At 52.8% G+C, this 19,351-nt stretch overlaps 4 protein-coding genes across 4 annotated transcripts; 2 read left to right on the plus strand and 2 right to left on the minus strand.

The window, feature by feature from the left end:
- Positions 1 to 881: 881 nt before the first annotated feature.
- On the minus strand, positions 882 to 9,205 carry RTF1 (RNA polymerase-associated protein RTF1). Its single transcript, XM_002366869.2, has 8 exons — positions 7,992 to 9,205; positions 7,107 to 7,233; positions 6,503 to 6,571; positions 5,779 to 6,167; positions 4,922 to 5,500; positions 3,693 to 4,299; positions 2,539 to 2,729; positions 882 to 1,981 (listed from the first exon to the last, which is right to left on the minus strand). Exons 1-8 carry the CDS (start codon positions 8,196 to 8,198, stop codon positions 1,799 to 1,801), a joined length of 2,352 nt encoding a protein of 783 aa, XP_002366910.1. The 5' UTR covers positions 8,199 to 9,205; the 3' UTR covers positions 882 to 1,798.
- A 172-nt stretch (positions 9,206 to 9,377) lies between these two features.
- TGME49_244220 (hypothetical protein) lies at positions 9,378 to 11,205 on the minus strand. The gene has a single exon (XM_018780706.1). It carries the CDS (start codon positions 10,904 to 10,906, stop codon positions 10,289 to 10,291), a length of 618 nt encoding a protein of 205 aa, XP_018637542.1. The 5' UTR covers positions 10,907 to 11,205; the 3' UTR covers positions 9,378 to 10,288.
- Positions 11,206 to 11,245: 40 nt separating this feature from the next.
- TGME49_244230 (hypothetical protein) lies at positions 11,246 to 13,682 on the plus strand. Its single transcript, XM_002366871.2, has one exon. It carries the CDS (start codon positions 12,330 to 12,332, stop codon positions 13,305 to 13,307), a length of 978 nt encoding a protein of 325 aa, XP_002366912.1. The 5' UTR covers positions 11,246 to 12,329; the 3' UTR covers positions 13,308 to 13,682.
- A 1,293-nt stretch (positions 13,683 to 14,975) lies between these two features.
- Positions 14,976 to 19,267, plus strand: TGME49_244240 (hypothetical protein). The gene is made up of 6 exons (XM_018780707.1): positions 14,976 to 15,843; positions 16,145 to 16,733; positions 17,437 to 17,547; positions 18,143 to 18,175; positions 18,878 to 18,946; positions 19,064 to 19,267. The coding sequence occupies exons 1-6, from the start codon at positions 15,395 to 15,397 to the stop codon at positions 19,127 to 19,129; spliced, it is 1,317 nt and encodes a 438-aa protein (XP_018637543.1). The 5' UTR covers positions 14,976 to 15,394; the 3' UTR covers positions 19,130 to 19,267.
- The last annotated feature ends 84 nt before the right edge of the window (positions 19,268 to 19,351 follow it).

Raw genomic sequence — 19,351 nt, forward strand, 5'->3', positions numbered from 1 at the left:
GATTGTTTCCGAGAAAAAAACTCGAGAATGCACTACACCGGTAATTCATGCGTGCGTGAAGCCTGCTGAGGGGCCTGCTTGTTTTATTGTCTCCCTTCTTCTTCTCTCGAACGTATCATCATTTGTACTTCATCGACCAGGTCTATTCTAGGAGTCCGTCCTTGTGTCTCTCTTTCGTGTATGTCACCTGAAACCTGTCTCCATGTTCCTCTTTTTCTGTGGGTACTCTCGTTTCCCTTTTTCTCTGTGAGTGCTCTTTTCACAGCTGTTTTTCTGGCCGCGCTCTGTCTCGCAGTGGTGTCCCCTTCCAGGTTCACATTCTCTCGTGACTTGTCTCTCGCTCCTGTGTCTTTTGCTTCCTTCTCCGAACAATTAAGACAACCTCTTTCCCCTCCCTCCCTCCACCCCCCACCTGCACGAATAAACTTTGCTGCATGCCCTGAGCGCTTAAAAAAAGAACTCTCTTCCGGTAACGCAGGCTGCTGTGTGTCTCGTTCTTAGAGACTCCCGCGTTCTTCGCGACCTCTGTGACTTCTGTAGCGCGGGTGAAGCGAGAAACCTAGAAAAATTGGTCAAACAGTTTTGACTCGCACTGTCCGAGTAAGAAAGCAACACCTGCAGAGTGTGGCTGCTGGTAAAAGATCTACCGTGATGTAGTAGCTACAGCTCCTCTTCCTGATACAACGGAGGAGTTTTACACGTGATCCGAGAACTTTGACAAGACTGTGAGCTTTTTCTTGCGTAGAGAAGCCACCGTTTTTTGTCGTCTGAAAATTTTCCTCGTTAGACCCATCCCAGGGTGTGTCTCGACACTGAAGATTCCTCAAACTTCTTCGGTGTTGGATTTCGAGCGAACTTGAGGCCTCTCCTGCCATTCTTTACGGGGTTTCTGTGCACGCACGACAGAACTTCGACTAGAATAATAGACATCCAGAGTCAGGAAACGACAAGAAGTCCATTCTCTTTTTGAGGACAGAGAAAACGGAGCTCCACCGGAGAGGAGACGAAGCAAAGACAGGCAACGTCCACCACATGTCCGTTCTCAGGGCCATGGCGTCTCTTGTTGTTTCACGAAAAACGCAAAAAGAAGAAAAGCAAATTCGAAAGCCTCAATGCAGAAGCCACCACGCGACAACGGCAGAACCTTTCTGCACCTCAAGACAAAGAACTCGAATCGGTGAGAGAAAACGGTGTAGAGAGAAGGTCGCCAGGAGTGTTTATATGTGCATGCGCGCACACACAGACTTGCTCTGTTAGCGAGAAGTGACACAGAAAGGAAGAAAACGGCCGCATTGCTCTTGTCCTTATCGTCAACGGATTTGCATGCAGTTAACTCGAAGCTAACACTGCGAGACAAACCAAACAACTCGCCGGAAAAAGCTCAGGGAACTCGACTTTGAGCCTCACGTTCGCCCACCTTCGCGCGTCCTCAGTCTCCTTGCTCACAACCCTCTCTCCCCTTTTCTCGTTTCCTCCAGATGCTCATCCACGCATTCAACCACGGTCGACCTCTCTGTATAACATTGAATCATCCCACCCACCTATACATATATATATATATATATATATGGATACACACATTTACATATATATATATATATATATATACTTGCATATACATGTGTGAACATATGCATGTTTCTGCAATGCCCAGGCATATTAACGCCTTGGTATACGTGTAGGGTGAGGCTGTGTCTGCATGCATACAGGCGCATGAAGCACAAGGAGGAGTCTGTCCGCGCTGGAGGGATAAACGTACGGATACCGAACCTTCAAAAGAACATTTTTGATTTTCTCCTCAGCCTGCAAGCTGCATGTTCGCCAGTTGCGCGACTTGTTGTTTGTATTCTTCGAGAGAAATCAAAAGAGAATCTGAAGGTGGAGGAGGCGTCGGAGGAAGTAGAGCAACGACGGAGGCGTACGGCCGCGGCGGCGGAATATTTGCTGTATCGATGTTCAGAGGGCCTCCCTCGCGGTACTTCTGCAAGGAGAGGAGAGGGTAAGACATGCGCGCAAACTTCGCATGCTCATTGACGGGCATTTTTTTCAGCCGATCATATACAGTTCTCCAGGAGATGGTTATCCATCCCAGGTTCGGCCAAATGTCTCGTAACACTACACAGAGGTCACATGGCTCCTAGAACTTTGAGATTGAACTATATGTGTCTTCTCTCGTGCGTTGTTCTCGTTCCACCTGATTGTTCTCAGATACGGATTTCGACTTTTCACTCGCTCTCGCTTCTTCCCTTTCGCTTCTTTTTTTCGAGGTTTTCTCGTCAATCTTGTCACGGACGCGCACCATGCCACCGGATCTATGCGCCTCTACGCGCGGGTGTCAGAAAAGAAAGGCGCCAAGCATCTGTCCCCGCTTGCCTTTCTTCTCTCTCCTCGTTTCTCTCTCTTCACAAGCATTTCCCTCTCTCTTTCCTGTCGCCTCCCTTCCTGTTCCACTCCTCTCGTTTTCTCTCCCTCTCCGTTTCTCTCCCTCTCCAGTCTTCTACCTCGTTCTCCCATCTCTCGCCAATTCGATCGCCTCACCTGGACAGTGTGTTTGACCCAGACGCGTTGCTCTTTGGGGGCGCCGTGAAGAAGAAACTTCCAGGCTGCCGTCGCCTGCGGAGTTCCACTCGAAAGCGGTCCCGCCACACCTCGGGGCTGAGAGCTTGACGGACTTGCACTTCGGTGCTCGCTCTCGCCTCCCAGTCGAGGCGACGAAGCGTCTCTGCCTCCTGTGCAGGCAAAAAGCAGAAAAACAGAAAAGGAAAAGGAAGTGAATGCCTCACACAACGCCCAGTCAAAAGCGCGACTGGCACGGACATCAAGACAGACGGCTCTCCAGCCTCGCCGCCACACACAGACTAGGAATCAAAAGTTCGAGATGCTTGTCGGCGACTGTGTACCTGTCTCCCCTCGTCAGCTGCTCATCTTCGCCTCGGTGAAAGGAAATCAAATAAACTCTCAAAGCCTAGAACAACAAAGGCCTCTGCCTCCAACCCAGTCACCAAAATGTGGAAAGCTCCTCGCCCTCCTGAGAAGAGCCGCGAGACCCCCGTCCAAGTCTCCACCGACCTTCCAGATCTAAACCAGCAGTCCAACTCGGAGAATCTACTGCCCAGAAAACGGTAGTTTATATAAACCTAGGGACCCCAATTTATAATGTGTAACAGGAATTCTAGCTTCAGTTGTTGTCTGATTGGTACTGCATGACTGGTGACTTATATTATATTATGATTCTTATTAAAATGGGGGCGCAGTTCCCTGGGTATTCAGTCCAGTGCTCTGCCTTGGGCATTGAAACTAACCCACAGTTCAGCCCTGTATTATTTAACTCAATTAAAATTAGGTTTGACATTCTGTACCAACCGATCTGCGCTGGTTCCGAAAGGTCGACTACACTCACGCCTCTTCTTCTCTCCATTTGATGTGATTCCGCCCCGGTCATCCGAGGCAAAGCCTGGAGGTTTCATGGCCGCCATTCTCAGAGCCTCAAGTCCCGGAGTCTATCGTGCAGATTTGTGTGCAACCTCTGCCCCCATTCCACTTCGGAATTTCAACGGCTTCAGGTACAGATTCAGAGCTTTTCCTCCAGCGTAACTCTTCTAAAAACGTTTTGAAAAGCAAACTGAACTCTCTCCAGTTTCGTCCACTTTCAGTCTCCCCGTCTCCCGTCTCGCTCTCTCTGTCGCACACACCTGAGGGGAACGCCGGAGAGGCGCTGGCGGCGCGTGTGTCGTCGAAAGGAGACAGTCGGTTTTCAGCGCTACGAGAGTCTCCTCCTCCATGAGATCTGTCTCTCCCCACTTCGTCCGAGCCTTCGCGACAACGCTTTCTTCTTCCTGCGTCCTCCTCCCCGTCTCCGAAAAGAAGATCTGCGCATGTCAAAGCTGCAGCAGTTGCGGCTGGCGGAGATGCCTTTGAAGGCTCGCGACCGACGCCCTTCCTCATGGACCTCTTGGGGTCGTTGAGAATGAACTTTGAGAGTTTCTCGCGTCTGCGCTCGACAGACACTTGGTGAATCGTCGAGGAATTGCGAGCGCGACCTGCCGCAGCTTTGCTTTTCGCGAGCTTCGCCTCCACCTCCGCCTTCCGCGCAACCAGAACCTGCAGCTTCTCCTTCAACTCCCGTCGCGCCGCGCTCGCTGTGGAGACACTCGAAAGCGACGCATGCAACGAGTCCATCTCGTGCTTGATCGACATCAACTGCTTCAGCAAAGTCCCAGTCGTCATCAGAAACGACCCTGCGCCAGAGTCTTGCTTCTTCGACAGAATCGCCTGAACATCTTCATCGGTAAAAGTGAACTGAAGGAAACAGAGAGACAGAGAGATACAGAAAGAAAGATAGAGAAAGAGAAAGACACAAGCTAGGGAGGGACACAGAAAGACAGACAGAGAAAGAGATAGAGATGAAAACGTATGCAGAGACGAACGACCATGGAGTATACACGGTGTGATCCTGACTGTGACCGAAGCTGTAAAAGGACTCCTGAACTTGGAGGTGAAGTAAATACACACCGAACAAGACATCTCGCCTGCACGGCAGAAACCTGAGGTCAGCTTGCGTCCGCCTTCCTGCCCCTGGAGTGAATTCTCTCCTGTCTCTCCCTTCTCCGTCTCCTACGCACCACAAGCCGTTGCCAATTAAGTCTTTTGTTCCAACAGCTTCACAACGCGAAAGCCAGTCGAGTCGAACTCTAAACCGTGCACTCTCTATCAACCTACCTATCTACAGACACACACACACCTATACATACAAACCTACACATATGCATGCACATACCAATACGTACATATACATACATACATACATACATGCATATATGTATGCATATGTACGCATATGCATATGTATGCATGTGCATGTAGAGTGTCTGCTCCCCTCACTCGTTTGTTTGCTTGGATGTGTGTGTGTGTCGGGTCTCACTTCTTTGAGTTGCTGCAGTTTCGCTCGCAGCTTTTTGGAGAGGTCTTCCACTGAGTCGAATTCCTGCAGTTTCTTCTTCCAGCCTTCGTACTCTGCTGGTGTGACGGGGGAGTTGAGCAGCTCTGCGAGGGAGAACTCGCGATCGAACTTCGCCGAGGCCTTGGGGGCTACGCGCAGGAGAAGCTTCACTGCGCAGGGTACGCTCCCGCGTCGGCTCTCGGCGCCCAGACCTGCCGACTCCGCCAGGGTGCCCGAGGCCTTGGGGACGAAGTACGGAGCGCAAGGCCTGAGGCCGACGATCTGGCAAACCCACGCTACCGGCGGCGACTCTGGGGACGGGGACTTCGACGCAGCAGCGGCCGGCTGCGGCACCTTGACGAAGCAGCCTCGCACGAACTTTTCTGCTTGCGGGTGCTCCAGCATGTGCAGCAGACGCTCGGTGGACAGCCGAACGCCGTTCAAGAGCTCCAAAGAAATGCGTTGAAGCATGCGACGCGCCGTCTCCTTCCGGCGTTGCTCGTCGCTGTCGACGCGGTCCTCGTCGAACAAATCCCCCCGCCGGTCGTCCTCAACTGGACGCTGCAACGAAGGTGACACACAGCAACGAGAAAAACGAGGGAGAGCGATGTGAACGGGGATCCTGGCTCTCCTTCTCACACACAAATTCCTGCTCCGAACTCCTCTACTGCTCTCCGTGATCGTCCTGACCAAAAACACCATGGACTGCCTTTTCTACTCTTTTTTTCCGATTTACTCCTGTTCTGCTTCTTCTGCGCCACAGTCTCGTTCTGCTGCTTCTGTACCGACTTCTCATGCCTTGTCCTTCCTTCTCGAGTTTGTTGTTTCGCTTCGCCTACTTGTTGCTGCGTTGTCGGTTCGCCGCCCTCGTCTTCTCTCGCCGACTTGGCCGTGGAAACTTTCCTTCTTCCGAGCGCTTCGTTTTCGACAGACGCGTCACCTGCACTTGCGCTCCCGACGCCGAGCGCGACGCCGTCGGCTGTCCCCGCGCCTTCGCCTCTGTCTGGCGAGAGAGGCGCCGCGGACGCGCCGGAACCCACAGCCGCGTCGGCTGCGGCAGAGACGCCGCTCGAGGCTCCAGGACCGCCGGCGCCGACCGGGGGCGAGGCGAGACGCTTCTTCTCTTCCTCGTCTTCTTCGTCTTCCGAAGAAGACTCTGTCATGTCTTCTGTTCCGTCCTTTCGACTTCCAGAGACTTCGCCTTCCTCCTCGTCTTCATCTTCACTCGCTGGAGACGAAACGCGAAGGGAAAAAGAAAGATAAAGGTCAACTGCCGAGCGACGCCCAGCTTCCAAAGAGCTCGGTGGAGCTTTAGACATGCAAAGCAGACACAAGAGATCTAGCCAGGTGCACAGAGAGTCACACCGACGCAGTGAAACAAAGCTGTGTACACATTCACAGACAGACAGACGGATAAGCGCCTACGTACAGTTACGTCATGTTCTCACGTCGATCAACGTTATGCTCCAGGTGCAACAGCCTATCGAAAGGGAGGGACAGAGACGGGCATGCGCGTGGAAACAAGAGGAGACAGAAGGACCGGAGACTAGGAATGCTCCTCACTTTGTCGCTGTTGCTGCTTCTGACGAGCCCTCCGCGCTCGAATGTCGCTGAGCGCATCTCCCAGACGCCCTGAAAACGAAACTCAAAAACGTCTCGAGAAAATCAAAGAACAAACGTCGTCGTCTCCCCACTCTCAGGCACGCGTCAAACACAAGTACCGACATCGGAACACACTCACTTATCTCTCTGTCGATAGAGACGCACTTCGGAACGCATGCATTCATGTCTAAATGTACATATATATATATACATACATGTATATTTGTATATATATATATATATATATGTATAGATAGGCATATGCTGATGTGCTTGTTGAATGATAGATCCCCGTCTGTACGCTCGTACGCTTCTATATACTTTGAGTGGAGGCAGCGAAAGATGCGAGAGGACATACGCCCCCCCCCCATCTGAAGTCCTGACTGAAGCCCTCTTGATCACTCTTCTCGCGCGTCCCTGCTGGAAGCTCCGCGTCTCCTCCGTTCTTCTTTCTCTCACCACTCTGCAAGGCCTCGAGCTTCCTCCTGGCCGTCAGACTCGGCCAGCTCTCGCCTTTCGGGGAGTGCAAAACGATTGAGGAAAAAGAAGAAAAAAGGATTTTTACCTGCTTTGCTTTTCCGGTCCTGATCTTGCCGCCTCAGCAACTCCTTTCTCTGTCTCTCTCGAACGAGTTCCTCGTAACGCCGCGCGAGCTCGGCCTCTCGCTCGAACTCGTTCATGCTCTCCAGAGCCTGGCGCGGAGAAACGGAGAGAAAAAGCAATTCTTGAGGCACACGAAAAACTAAGACGCGAGCGAGAGACGCGAGACAGAGAACACAGGAGAGAACGAGAAGCAGAGAAAATAAGGGAGAAGACGAAACGCGAGACTCGCATGTCTCGTTCTCCACCTCCCGTTTCCATGCATGCAGCCAGAAAAAGGAGAAAAGAGGAAAAGGAGAAAAAACCAGAGGGACAAGGAGTGAAGGAGTTCCAAGCACTCCAGAAACAGAGACGACCGCGGAAGAAAGAATTCGAGATTCCCCGTCTCCTCGTTGCTCCTCTCAGTCTCTGATCGCCGACGCGAACCGCAAAACGTTTTCCTCCGTCTCACTGAAAACGCCGAAAGCGTCCAGAACTGCAGTTCGCTGCACCCTTTCCCCCCTCCCTCGACAGCCGTGACTGCAGCTGCCCTTTGTCAATCCAGTCCCAAACATTTGCAAGACGTCTTCAGCCGGACCCACATCGCGTCTTCTCCAACGAAATCTAAAAAATACAAACAGAAATACCTAGACACGCGCACACACTGAATCACATATATATATATATATATATATATATATATACATATATACATATATATATATATATATATACATATGCATATATATATATATATATGTATGTATACGTATATATACACGCATGTAGTAGGGGTGTAGCTTCGGGTGTACAGGCATCTGGCGGTTGGCACCAGGTGCGTCGAGAGGACGTGAGACGCGTGTTTCCGTACTTCTCTGTCGCGTTCATCTTTGTAAAGGAGATCGGGACTGAATTCTCCGTTTCTGTCTCCAGGCTTTCCGCGTCTCCAGGCGGCGTCGCCTCCTGTCTCCCTCGAACTGGACGAGTGTCTCTTCCCCTCGTCTTCGGCGGAGACTCTGGATCCCGAGGAAGGACGCCCGCGCTGCTGGGCCTGTCGGCCTCGCGCCGCGGACTTCATCGTTCTCGACGCCGAGTGCACAGACACCCGAGGGCGCTCCTTGCGATACCCTGGGAGAAGGAAAAAACGACGAATAGTAGAGAGCGCAGGCAGAAGAAAAACCGGGAGAGGGGGAAGGGGAAGAAGAGAGAGGTGAGGGAGTAGACGGAGAAGAAAACGAAGAAGAGGAAGAAGAGGAAGATGAGGAAGATGAAGATGAAGGAGAGGAAGGAGGAAAGGGAGGAGGAAAGAGAGCAGACAGGGAAGTGGATGGCGTAGAAGAAGAGAAGGTAACTGTTTTGGACGGGACGGGGAAAATGACGAGATCGTTGAAAAACGCGCGAGAAGAGAGGTTTCGAGAAGCTGTGAGAGCGGGGAAAACGAAGATGGACTGAATGGACTGACAAGGCTGTTCACCTGGAAGAAACGGAAGATATCCAGGAGAACATACCGCTCGAGAGAAACAAGCAAGAAGTGTAGAGAGCGAGACTTCGTTCTCGTTCTTTTCACTGCCGCAGGACCGACACAGAGAGACGCGGGGCCTCGGACGCAGGGGATCTCTTTGTCCGGGAGAACGCCCTCCTTTGATTGTCGTCTTGTTCTCTCGCCAAAGCAAAGTCTGTCGGCTTCTGTCTTGTTCTCGCCGGCAGAAAGGACCTAGAGGAGACAGTTCTCTGAAAGGAGCACGAAGTCGCCGAAGTCGCGTTTCTTCCTCTCTTCCTCTCTCTCGCTCTCACGCTGCCATTCTCTCTCCTTCAGATCCTTGTCTCTTCGTTTCTCCCCTCTGTGTTCCCCTCGTATTCGAGAGAAGAAAACCACACAGAGAGGAAGAGCGCGCGACTGCGTAGCTGTCTGGCTCCCCGACACAGGTAAGGCTGTAAAGCTCAGCGGTGTCGACCTGCCCCTCTCTCGACGGCGCGTTCTCTTCTCTTTCTCTTGTCTGCTTTGCGTCTTTGCTCCGTGTTTCTTTGTCGACGAAGGCGACCGAGACGACTCGGGAGATTCCTCCTCTCCGTTTTCATTATCAGGAAAACGGAGGAAAGTGAGCAACGCCGACGCGTCGAAATATAGAGGCGTCGAGGCCGCGGAACGGCGTTGCATGCACACCGAGAAGAGTCATTTAAAAACGCATTCTCTCGGGCCGGAACGCAAGACACCCGGCACTCGAAAAACCTCCAACCGTCTTCACTCGTTTCTAAACTCAAGGAAGTCGACAGATCCCTGAGTCGGCTGTTCAAGTCTTCTGCTCCCTTTTCTCTCTCTGTCTCTTTCCTCTCTCTCCGCGCTGCCCGCCGCCACAAGCTGCCCATCCGAGAGAGACATGGAGAAGACCTCTCGAAGAGTCCGCGCTGGGAGTGTCAAGAAATGGTGATAAACAGGCGCTTCTGTTTCTTCTCAGCCTCCCTTCTTTCTCCGATGCCTCTGCAGGCCTTTGTTGCGAAGTATACGTTGACTCGTCTCGAAGGCACAGCACAAAGGCAAAGCACAGACTGAGGAAGCCACAAAGGCACGAGGCTTCTCTGCTCCATGAGTTCGTCGTGTCTGTTGTCTTCGCTTCCCCTCTGGTTTTCCAGGTAATTCCGGAGACGGTAGAGAGCTCCACAAAAAGCGAGTTCCCCGTTGCAGACCAGTTTGGAGAGGAGAGCAGAGTCCACCGCGTTTCTGCCAGTTCACTTTGAAGTCTCCTGCGGTTTCTCAGCTTTTTTTCCAGCCGAGAAAAAATGAGACGGTCTCGCGCGCTGCCTTTGCCAAGAGAACAGCCAGAAAACATGAAAGACAAGATGGAGGACTGAGGCCGCAAAAACGCTGCGAGTGAGGAAGAGGCAGACGCCGCCGCGGTGTATGTACACGTCGCTCAGGTGTATCGATACGCCGGCGCGAGATTCCGAAACGGCAAAGGAGGGGGAGGAGACCAGAAATGCAGGAAGGCAGCGAAGACGAGGAAGAGTGACGAAGAGAGAGAGCTAGCCAGAGACCGAAGGAGAACTACAGATCGAAGAGTCGAGACAGAGAGGAAGAGCAAAGGAGAAGCACCCTCAGGGAATGTGCACGTGGATTCCTGCGAATGCACACTGACAGTCTCTTGGCGGTCGTTGGAGGCTCGTCATTCTTCAGCTTCGAGCTTGCAAGAGAACGCTGAAGGAAAGATGGAGAGTGCCGTGACCATGCAGACAGGGAGCGTCTTTCTTGGTCTCGCCTTTTGAGACGAGGCAGAGAAGTCTCGAGCGGACGCAGCGAAAAGGAGACCCCGCAGAGAAGCGGCTAGGTAGAAAAGCGTCGAAAAGGATGGAGGGACCCCCGCTCAGGCTTAGTTCCTCCACACCTCGCGAGAACCTCTCTGCTTCTCGGCCTTCTTTTCCTCCTCCCGTCCATCCTCTTCTGTCTCGGTGCGCTTCGCCGGCGCCGGTTGTTTCCTCGACACTCTGTGCTTCGTCTTCGTTCGTGTCTCTGTGTCCTTCTGCGATGCTTCTTTCTTCTTCCTCTTCTTTTTCTTCGCCTAGATCTTCTTCTCCGTCTCCCTGTTGTCTCTCGTCTTCTTCGCCTGCTTCCTCGCCACCTTCGTTTCCTTCCTCACGTCCTTTCTCGTCGTCTTCTCCCTCTCTTCCCTCTCTTCCCTCTCCTCCCTTCAGTTCCTCCTCTTCGCAGTCTTCGTCTTTTCCTCCCGCTTCTCCTCCATGGTCTTCCTCTCTCGAGTCCTCTTCCACCAGTTCGCTGTCGTCTTCTCGCATCCTGCCTGTCGGTCGCTCGCGTCTGCAGAGACGGAGAAACGTTGGTGCTCGAGGGTCTCTGCTGCGCTCGAGTGTCGTCTTCCTCTGCTTCTTTCTCGTTATCTGTGCACCGGTGCAGTGTGAAAAGAGCTCTGCTCTCTCTCTTTTCTCTCCGTCCTTCTCTCCGGTAACTTCACCTAGTTTGCCTTTTTTTGCCGCTCCGGGCGCCTCTCTTCGGCTGTCTCCAACAGGCCCCTGCCACCCCACAGTGCGGTGTGATTCGCAGTCTCGTCGTTTCGCCTTCTCTCCTCTTTCTCAGGCCCAATCTCCTCGGCTGTCTCTACTCCCTTCGTTTCTTGCTTCTCTCTCTGAACCCCCATCTTCTCGTCCTTCTTGTTCCTCCCCTTCTTGTTCCTCCTCTTGTTGTTCCTCTTCGTCTCCTCGGTGCTGCCCGAGTCATCCAGGCAGAGAGTTCGACGTCCGTCGTCGGGGCGTCAGGACCTCTTCTCTCTCTTTCCTTCATCCAGTATCTTTCTGCATCCCAAGTGGATCTCTTTCTTCGCGCGTTACTTCCTCTACTTGCAGGCCTTTGACTTCCGGTTCTCCTTACTGCTCGGATTTTCCTTCTGCGTCGGCGCCGTCGTCTTCTTCTTCTCCTCCGTCTTCGTACAATTTTCGTCGTTTTCCTCCTGACCTTTCTTCACGTCGTTCTTTTGCCTCTTTTCCTTCTTCGCTTCCTTCGTCTTCTGTTCATTTTTCTCGTTGGGTCTCTCGTCTTTCTGCTGTCGTTTTTCCTCCCGTATCGTGTCTTGCGTCTCGTTGTCCTTCTCTGTCTTCGCTGTCTTCGCTGGTTCCTTCTCTCCGAGCTCTCGGTGGTTCTCTCTCCTTCGCCCTCTCCCGGAGGCTCAGTTTCTCTTCTCTGTCTCCTCGCCTTCGGCTCCCTCCTCCAGCTTCTCCGACACCGTCGCTGCTCTCGCGCCTTCTCTCATCGTTTCCCTCTCGTCTTCGAACGCCCAAAACGCGGCTTTTCTCTCCTACGTGGCGGTTTTCGCTCGGAGCCCAGTTCGCGGCTCTCTGGACTCGAGTTCGTCTCTGTCTCTCTGTCGCGCGTTCTTCTCCGGGTCCTTCTTCTCCCTTGAATCCGAGAGTCCTCTTCTCTCGCCTCTCTCGTGTCGTGGAGTCTTCGTCTTTCGCTCAAAGACGCGCCTCTCTCTTCGCTCGAGTTACTGCGGCTCTCCCTTCCTCCGTCTCTTCTCTCGGGTGGAATCTCCGCGCATTCGTCCCCCACCTGCGCTCGCTCCTCCCCGCTCCTCGAGTGTGCCTGGACCTGGCGGTGCCGCCCCTGCCTCCTCTGGCCAGTTCGCTGCGGGCGCTGCTGTTCCTCGTGTACGTCTCCGATGCGTTTTTCTTTCGCGGCGCCCTCGCAGCCTCTTTCGCCTTCGACATGCAGAAGGAAGTCGAGCGTCCCCGCATGTTCTTTCCTCTGCTTCAGTTCTTCACCCGCGCCGCGCGGTCAGCGATTGTGCATGCGAACTTTGTTCACCTTCTTGTCAACCTCCGGGGCATCTCCCAGATCTTCCCTCTGTGCGAGACACTCTGCTACGACGCTCTCTTCGGCACGTACGCTGCTCCCTCCTCTGCCTGTGGGTCTGCTGCTCCGCCTGCTCCCTTTTCCCTCTTTTCGCTTTCAGATTCTCTTCCCTTCCTGCGCGAAGGACTGGTGTGGAGAGACGCGGGGAAGGCGGCAGGCCAGGCTTCCTGTCTCTCGGTCCTGAGCAGCGACGAGAGCGCGGGAGGCGTCGCGCGCTGGTGCTGGTGGCTCGAACGCGGTCGACGAGGCCCAGGCTTCGGCCCACACGGCTGGGTGGCGCGCGTCGTCCTTCTCTCGCTCTTTTTTGCTGGAACGGCCGCAGGGAACGTCTCTTCTCTTCTGCTGCGACGCTGGTGGAGTCGCGTGGAGTGGAGCGTGGAGAAGCAGACGCGCGACGAGGAGGCCCAGAGGCGGTTCTGGGGTGGCAAGGTGAGACGCGAAGACCTCTGGCTCGAGCAGATGGAACTGGCCGACGCAGAGAAGCCGCGGAAGAACGCCGACGTCTGGACGCGACACCGCCGCCTGGAGAAAGTCAAGAGCGACTCGCAGGCAGGAGAAGTCGAGGAAGAAACGGACGCGAGAGAACGCGAGAACGACCGATCCTGGTGTGTGCGTACACTCGGATGCAGCGCAGGTCTCTACGCACTCCTCGGCACGCTCGTGGGCAGCGCGAGAATCCACACAGCCGTGAAAAGAAAACTTTGTGGGCAAATGGCGCGACGCATTTTCATGGAACTTTTCGCGCCAGTTGGAGCAAGCGGCCTTGACGAACCGGGCCATGTGGGCGGATTTCTCTTTGGATGCCTCGTCGCTGGACTCCTTGGATGGTGACTCCCTCGCTCCGGCGCGCAAAAGAAAATGAGGCGAAAGCACCATAAAAAAGGGCAAAAAGGAAAGGGAGACAGAGAACAACGGGGAAGAGGGGAAAAGAGAAGGCAGCGTTACCTCGTGATGCTCTCTCGCTTTTCTCCATTTCTTCTGTGACGGTCTCTCATAGGAAGTTCTTCTCTGTCTCCTGGAAATCTTGTGTCTTTTCATCTTCTGTTCGTCTCTCTTCGTTCTCTTCTCTCTCTGTGTGTGACCTTTGGTTCTTCTTCGCTGTCTTCTCTTGCTTTGTGCACTCACCCTCCCGCCTTGCTTGACACATGAGGCTTTTCTCCACGCTCTTAAAAGACAAGTAAAAACAACAGTGAAACGCAGGCACACTGAGACTCCTTGTCTCACCGCGAAGGAGTAAAGGCTCCTGGAATACCAGTGCGTTCCTCGAAGCTCTGCGCTGCAGGACTCATCCGAGGTTCGAAATTATCTCTGAACATCTTCCGTCGAGAGCAACGACAGGCGTCTCCCTTGCACGAAAGAGCACATTTCTGTAACATTTATTAACCTACATTTGCATTTCTATGATTGGATGTGCGAATTCACCACCTGCCTATATATATATATATATATATATATGTATGCATATATATACATATATATATATATATATATATATGCAGGCATGGAGTGTTTCGAGATCTGGGCCTCTAAATAGAGAGGTGGGCTGAGACACAGCTGCTTTTTTTGGTTTTCTATGGCAGAGGCCTGGGCATGAGACTTTGAATAATCTGAAAGCGACACAAATGCAGATGCGAAGACTCCGCAGCTCGGCGCAGCGTCTCTTTTCTGCGCTTCTCTCCTCGGGGTGCACTGCCACAGACAACACCCCGACCCACCTTGCCTCTTTGCATGTCCACATGATCATGAATGCATATATATATATATATATATATATATGTTTAAGTATGCAGATGTGATTCGCGCTACACAAGTATACACAGAGCCGCAAATAAATGTATCTAAGGAATGATACGCCGCTATCTAGGGATGCCTCCACTCCTCTCGGCATTATATATATATATATATATATATATATAATTATATGGTGGAGTTTCTCTCAGCGTCGTGTTCGTTTCTTTGGTTAGTTGTCGCTGTGTCTGTAGAGGAGAGAGACTAGGAAATCGGACTTGTGGAGACCTCCTCGTGGGCGTACATGCTGTCTCTCCGGACTCTGTTGCCAGTACATCTGTGAAATGGAGCACCATCGCGCTCGCATGTTGTGTCTGATCTGTTCCTCACCTCCTCTCAGATTCCCCAACATTGTGTCTCGACCTAGATTTCTTGTTGGGGCTCCTGGCGAATCGGATTCTCTAGCCGTCTCCGAGATTTTAGGAGAAACGTTTTCGGACAGGTTTCTCTCTTTGCGAGGTGAGCAGACTTGCAAAGTGTGTGCGTTGCGCTTTTTTGGGATTCAATCTTTTTGATTCCACTTTTTTAGCGAATTTTTCTCGGTAAAATAAAAAGGGTTTCTCGTCACTCGCAGGTGGAGAGGCGGTGTCCACGAATGTCGGAATGAAGCGTCCTCTCGAGAGTCTTAAATGATCGTACACGATGCTGAAAGGGTGACTCGCATGCTGCTGTAGGGGTGCTGGAGCTATTAAAGAAGCAGAAGATATGTAAGCCGATTGCAGCATACGAACAAGATACGCAGAATGACTATCATACAACGTACACAAGGCAAAAAAAGAAACTGAAACACAGGAAGCCTTTCGTTGCTGCTCTACATTCGTAAAAAGGATCCTCGCGGAACAAGGGAGGGGAAACAGTCTGAAAAGGAATTGTAGAGGCGCAAATGCAAAGACATGCGCGATGCAGCACACGCAGAAATCCAGAAACTTCAAGAGAAAAGAAGCAAGACAAAGCAGAGTTCCTCGGGGCGCAAGCGGCAAGATTCGCGAGGCCTTCAGTCCTCACAGACATTTTTTCTTTTCTACGTTGGCTGTTGACTTTCTTTGTCACTTGCTTTCCTTTCCGATTGCTCGACTTTGGAATGAGAAAAAGTTTGAGTTCGTCTCTCCCCTCTTCTTCGGAGATCTCGCATGCAGGCGTGTCTCCATGTCCTCGCGCGTTTTCGCCCAAAAGTCGACATAGCGTTTCCAATTTCCTCTCCCTCCTTTTTTTCTCCTTCTCTTCTTTTGCTCTCTCTTTCTCGCATCTCGCCGCCTCACTTGATCTTCGCGCTTTCTCCTTTTTCTTCTCCTTTCTTCCTCTCGTTCTCTCTCTGTCTCTCGTCCAACGTTCTCCCTCTCGTTCTACATGTCTCCTCCCGCTTCTCTCTCTTTCGAGTTCTGCCCTGCTCCTCCCCTCACAAAATGGATCCCCTCGTTTCCGTCAGAGTCCCAACACCCGACACCAGCCATGTCGGTCTGCACAAGACCTTTCCTGATGTCTACGAAGCTGCAGAAGATTCTTTTCTCTTCTTGGACGCCCTCGCTGAAGACCTGCCCTTTCTCCTTCGCCGTAGACCTTCTCTCGTCTTGGAAATGGGGTACTGTCTTCTCCTTAATCACCTCTCGACTGCGCTCTGTGCTTCTCCCTCCCTCTCTCCCTCCTCTCTCCCAAGCCTCGCAGGTCTGAACGCGTCCAATGGGTCTTTCTTCTCTTTCACACAGCTTGTTCTGTTTGCACCTCTTTCCTCCCCCTCTCTCTTTCTCTCTCGCCAGCGACCTGAACGCCAGGCTAGAAGCTGTAAACAGAATGTCGCTGAACTGGAGCTGAAGTCTGATGTTCCCTGTTTTTCTCTGTCGCCATGTCTGCGTCACTCTTCTGTCTTTTTCCGCTTTTTTCAGGTCTGGCAGTGGCTGTGTGATTTCTTTTCTCCGAACACTGTTTCTGCGCGCATTCGATGCCTCGAGTCGAGACGCGTTGAGCGCAAAACCTGCGAAGGAAGAGGCGACAGTCGCAGACGCAAACAGCGGCGGCACCACCACCGACGCTCATACTGCCCATATCGCTTCTCGACCGTCTCCATCTTCTTCTTCTTCTCCTTCTTCTCCTTCTTCCTCTTCGTCTTCCTCTCCCTTGTTCATCCCTTGTTTCTTTGCTGTCGACTGCAACCTCTCTGCAACCGAGGCAACTCTGGAGACGGCGCGTCGGTCAGAGAAGAGCGAAAGCAGAGACTGCCGAGCAGCGACGCGACTACGCGGAAGGTCAGATCACAGGGACGAAGCGCCCGAGTCGGTCTCCGCGACGTCGCCGGACAGAGCTGAGAGCTGTCGGTGTGCTGTAGACGCGGTCGCTAGCGATTTGTTTCGAGCTTTCCGTCCAAGCGAAAGGCGAAAGCTGCCTTCTTCGTCTTCTTCGCACTCTCCTTCTTCTCGCGAGGCTGGGAACGCTTCCAGACACGAGGGGCTGTTCGACGTCGTTCTGTTCAACCCCGTAAGTTGGAAGACTGTTTTCGACGAGGCGAGAACTCTCCGCTTACACAGAAGAACTTGTGTAACACTGTTTCTCACTTCATGGAGGAACAGAGTTGTTGTGTTCCGGTCGCTTATCTCTGAAGCCTTCTCGCGGGTGCACTTCGCTTGAACTTCTCCTTCGGTTTTTGGGTGGAACCTCTGCTCTTCTCGCTCGTCTCCAACGTCTTGTCTGAAGCGTTCTGCACCCTTTCGCCTCTGTCCCTCTTTGTCTCTTCCTCTCGCTGTCGTTTCTCGTCCGGTTCGCCTCCGAGTCTCTCGCCGTTTCTCCATTTCTCTCGTCTCTTCTCCGTTGTTCCTTTATTTCTCTTTCCTGTCTACCACTCGTATGTTGAACGGCTCATCGCAGAACCGTCTGCTCGGGACCGGTGCGCATCCCATTCAGCAGTGTCGAGAACGCCTCAGAGGTTTTTCTTCTCGCCTTGAACTTCTTCAGTGCTCTGTCTTTTGGAAGCCGTGGTTCTCGCGTCGCAGGTGAACTCCGACTGCGTTTGACCGAAGTGCCTTTCTCGACTGCTTCTCGTTCCGTTCCTCTTGTGGATTCGAACTGTCTTTCGCTTTCCTCTTTGCTGGTGTATAGTACCCCGTTGTGTCGCGTTTCTCCCGTCGATCGCAGTGTTTTCGATCTTTGCTTTTCGTTTCACCTGAACTGCTCTTCGGCGCAGCCTTACGTTCCGGGAAGCCCCCGCGATCGGCCGCGGAACCCAGCGGACTGGGCGTGGTGGGGAGGCGAAGACGGCCGCGAGGTGATCGACCAGTTTCTCCGACAAGTCACTGTGAGGCGGAAGCGGCGGGCAGAGTAGACAAGACTCGAACGAGCGCGAAGCGAGAGAGAAAACCGACAAGACACTCCGGAAAAGAGAGGAAAAGAAGGAAAATAGGAAATGGAGAGTTGGGAGACAGAACCTGAAGACAGGCGAGGTCTCCGTCTCACAGAGCGACGCGTACAAAAGCTCTATAGCCAGTCATTCACTGGGCTGTCGCGATCTTGGAAACGCAGAAGAAAGCAGCGCTGCAGATGAATGGCCCAGTTCGAAATGGAGCTTCGTGTGACCGGTGCATGCAAAGACAACGGCAAGGCCCAACCGTTCTGCCTAGAGTGTGGACTGTCATAAAGCCTCGTCTCAGTCCAAGGGAGGTTGCATGCCGCTAGAGTCGCACAGGGTCTGTAGAGAGACGGTTCGTGCTCAGGAAACACCTGCAGCTTTACGGTAGGCACACCGTTGATGGCGACGCGGAGGAACTGCCGAAGGCTGTGAAGAAGTCCTCTTGGAAACAGCAACAGCATTTGCCTCGTCGCGTCTCTCGTCTTCTGGATTCTCCGGACGTTTCTCTGTTCCGCATGTCTTGTCCCTGTGGCGTTCTCTGCAGGCGAACCTGACAGCCGCGGGAGTTCTTTACCTCGTGAGTTTTCCCCGAAGCGGGAGTCCTGCAGGTGACGTTTCTAGAGCAGAAGAAGTGTGCGCTTTTTAATGACAACTCTTCCCGCAGCGTTCACCCGTAGATACACAGGAACGAGAGACGAAGGATCCACAGGCCTTGAAGTCTCCAACGAAATAGAGCAGCGCGCGACCAATCTAGGCAACACACCCTTTCGGGAACGCCGGCGTTAGGAACAGAACGGTCATGGCTAGAAAGTATGCCGGTTGCCCGATTGTAAGTGTCGACTGCCTCCGCACAGAACGCCCCGATCCGAAACGGGAGTGGAGAATCAAAGATCATCGCCGGGACCCAAGAAATTCACAGCGGCTCCAGGTTGAGACAAGAACGCACTCAGACGTTTCGAACGAATTTAACATGCGCACGATCTCGAGATCAGAACGTGGTGGTTCTCTCGCCCCAGCCGCAAAAGAAACGACACCTTCTTTGTCTCTATATGAGGCGGTTCAAACAGATTTATGGTTAGATGATCTGTCGGCACGCGTGAGTGAGAGCGTACCTCAAGGCAGTCTCAGCTAAAGACTTTTTCCGCGCGTTCTACCGCGAAACCTATGGATTTCGTCAAAGTCGTACCTGCTGGGTCGCGGCAGATGAGCCGGGACGAGAATCGGAGGAGTCTTTGGCTGGCGCATTTCTGGAAACGGTTGTGTGGCGTTTCCGTCTTAGGTCCTGGAGAAAAGGAACAGAATCGACCAAGTGGTGGCGCATATGGAAGCAGAAGGATTCGCAGCAAAGGTTCGTCTGCCGCACAGAAGGGTGTAGAACCCTGCGAGTGTCGATGAAGAAGGTTTAGATGTCGCAGTTTGCTCCGCGATAATGTCTCTGTGGTCCCACTGTCCTCTTTTTTCGCAGCAAGTAAAACGTCGAAAGATCCACGGAGGCGAAGATCTCTCTGTTTGGCGGTTTACGAGATTCTGAAGTGCAGGGGGAGACAACGCTTTTGTGACCACGTGCTCTTTCAGAAAAACCATGAGACACATGCCGACAGCGTTTTTTTTCGAGAGATGCAGACAACAACAGAGACCACAAAACACAGGTACAAAAAACTGTACCCCCAACGCTGCGCACGGTACGCCGTTTGTATATTTCCACTATTTCGAATAGAATAGGAGTAAAGAGAAGCGACCACGATCGATGTGA

Source organism: Toxoplasma gondii, chromosome VI, assembly GCF_000006565.2.
Source record: "Toxoplasma gondii ME49 chromosome VI, whole genome shotgun sequence".
NCBI lineage: Eukaryota > Apicomplexa > Conoidasida > Eucoccidiorida > Sarcocystidae > Toxoplasma > Toxoplasma gondii.

Coding starts and splice junctions, on each gene's coding strand:
- RTF1 (XM_002366869.2), bottom strand. CDS start 8,198: ATGAAGTCCGCGGCGCGAGGCCGACAGGCCCAGCAGCGCGGGCGTCCT. Junction 6,572..7,106: donor GGACCGGAAAAGCAAAGCAG/GTAAAAATCCTT, acceptor TTTCGTTTTCAG/GGCGTCTGGGAGATGCGCTC. Junction 2,730..3,692: donor CTCTCCGGCGTTCCCCTCAG/GTGTGTGCGACA, acceptor TTGCCTGCACAG/GAGGCAGAGACGCTTCGTCG.
- TGME49_244240 (XM_018780707.1), top strand. CDS start 15,395: ATGCAGGCGTGTCTCCATGTCCTCGCGCGTTTTCGCCCAAAAGTCGAC. Junction 15,844..16,144: donor TCTCTCGTCTTGGAAATGGG/GTACTGTCTTCT, acceptor CGCTTTTTTCAG/GTCTGGCAGTGGCTGTGTGA. Junction 18,176..18,877: donor CCGCGGGAGTTCTTTACCTC/GTGAGTTTTCCC, acceptor TTTCCGTCTTAG/GTCCTGGAGAAAAGGAACAG.
- TGME49_244230 (XM_002366871.2), top strand. CDS start 12,330: ATGCAGAAGGAAGTCGAGCGTCCCCGCATGTTCTTTCCTCTGCTTCAG.
- TGME49_244220 (XM_018780706.1), bottom strand. CDS start 10,906: ATGCGAGAAGACGACAGCGAACTGGTGGAAGAGGACTCGAGAGAGGAA.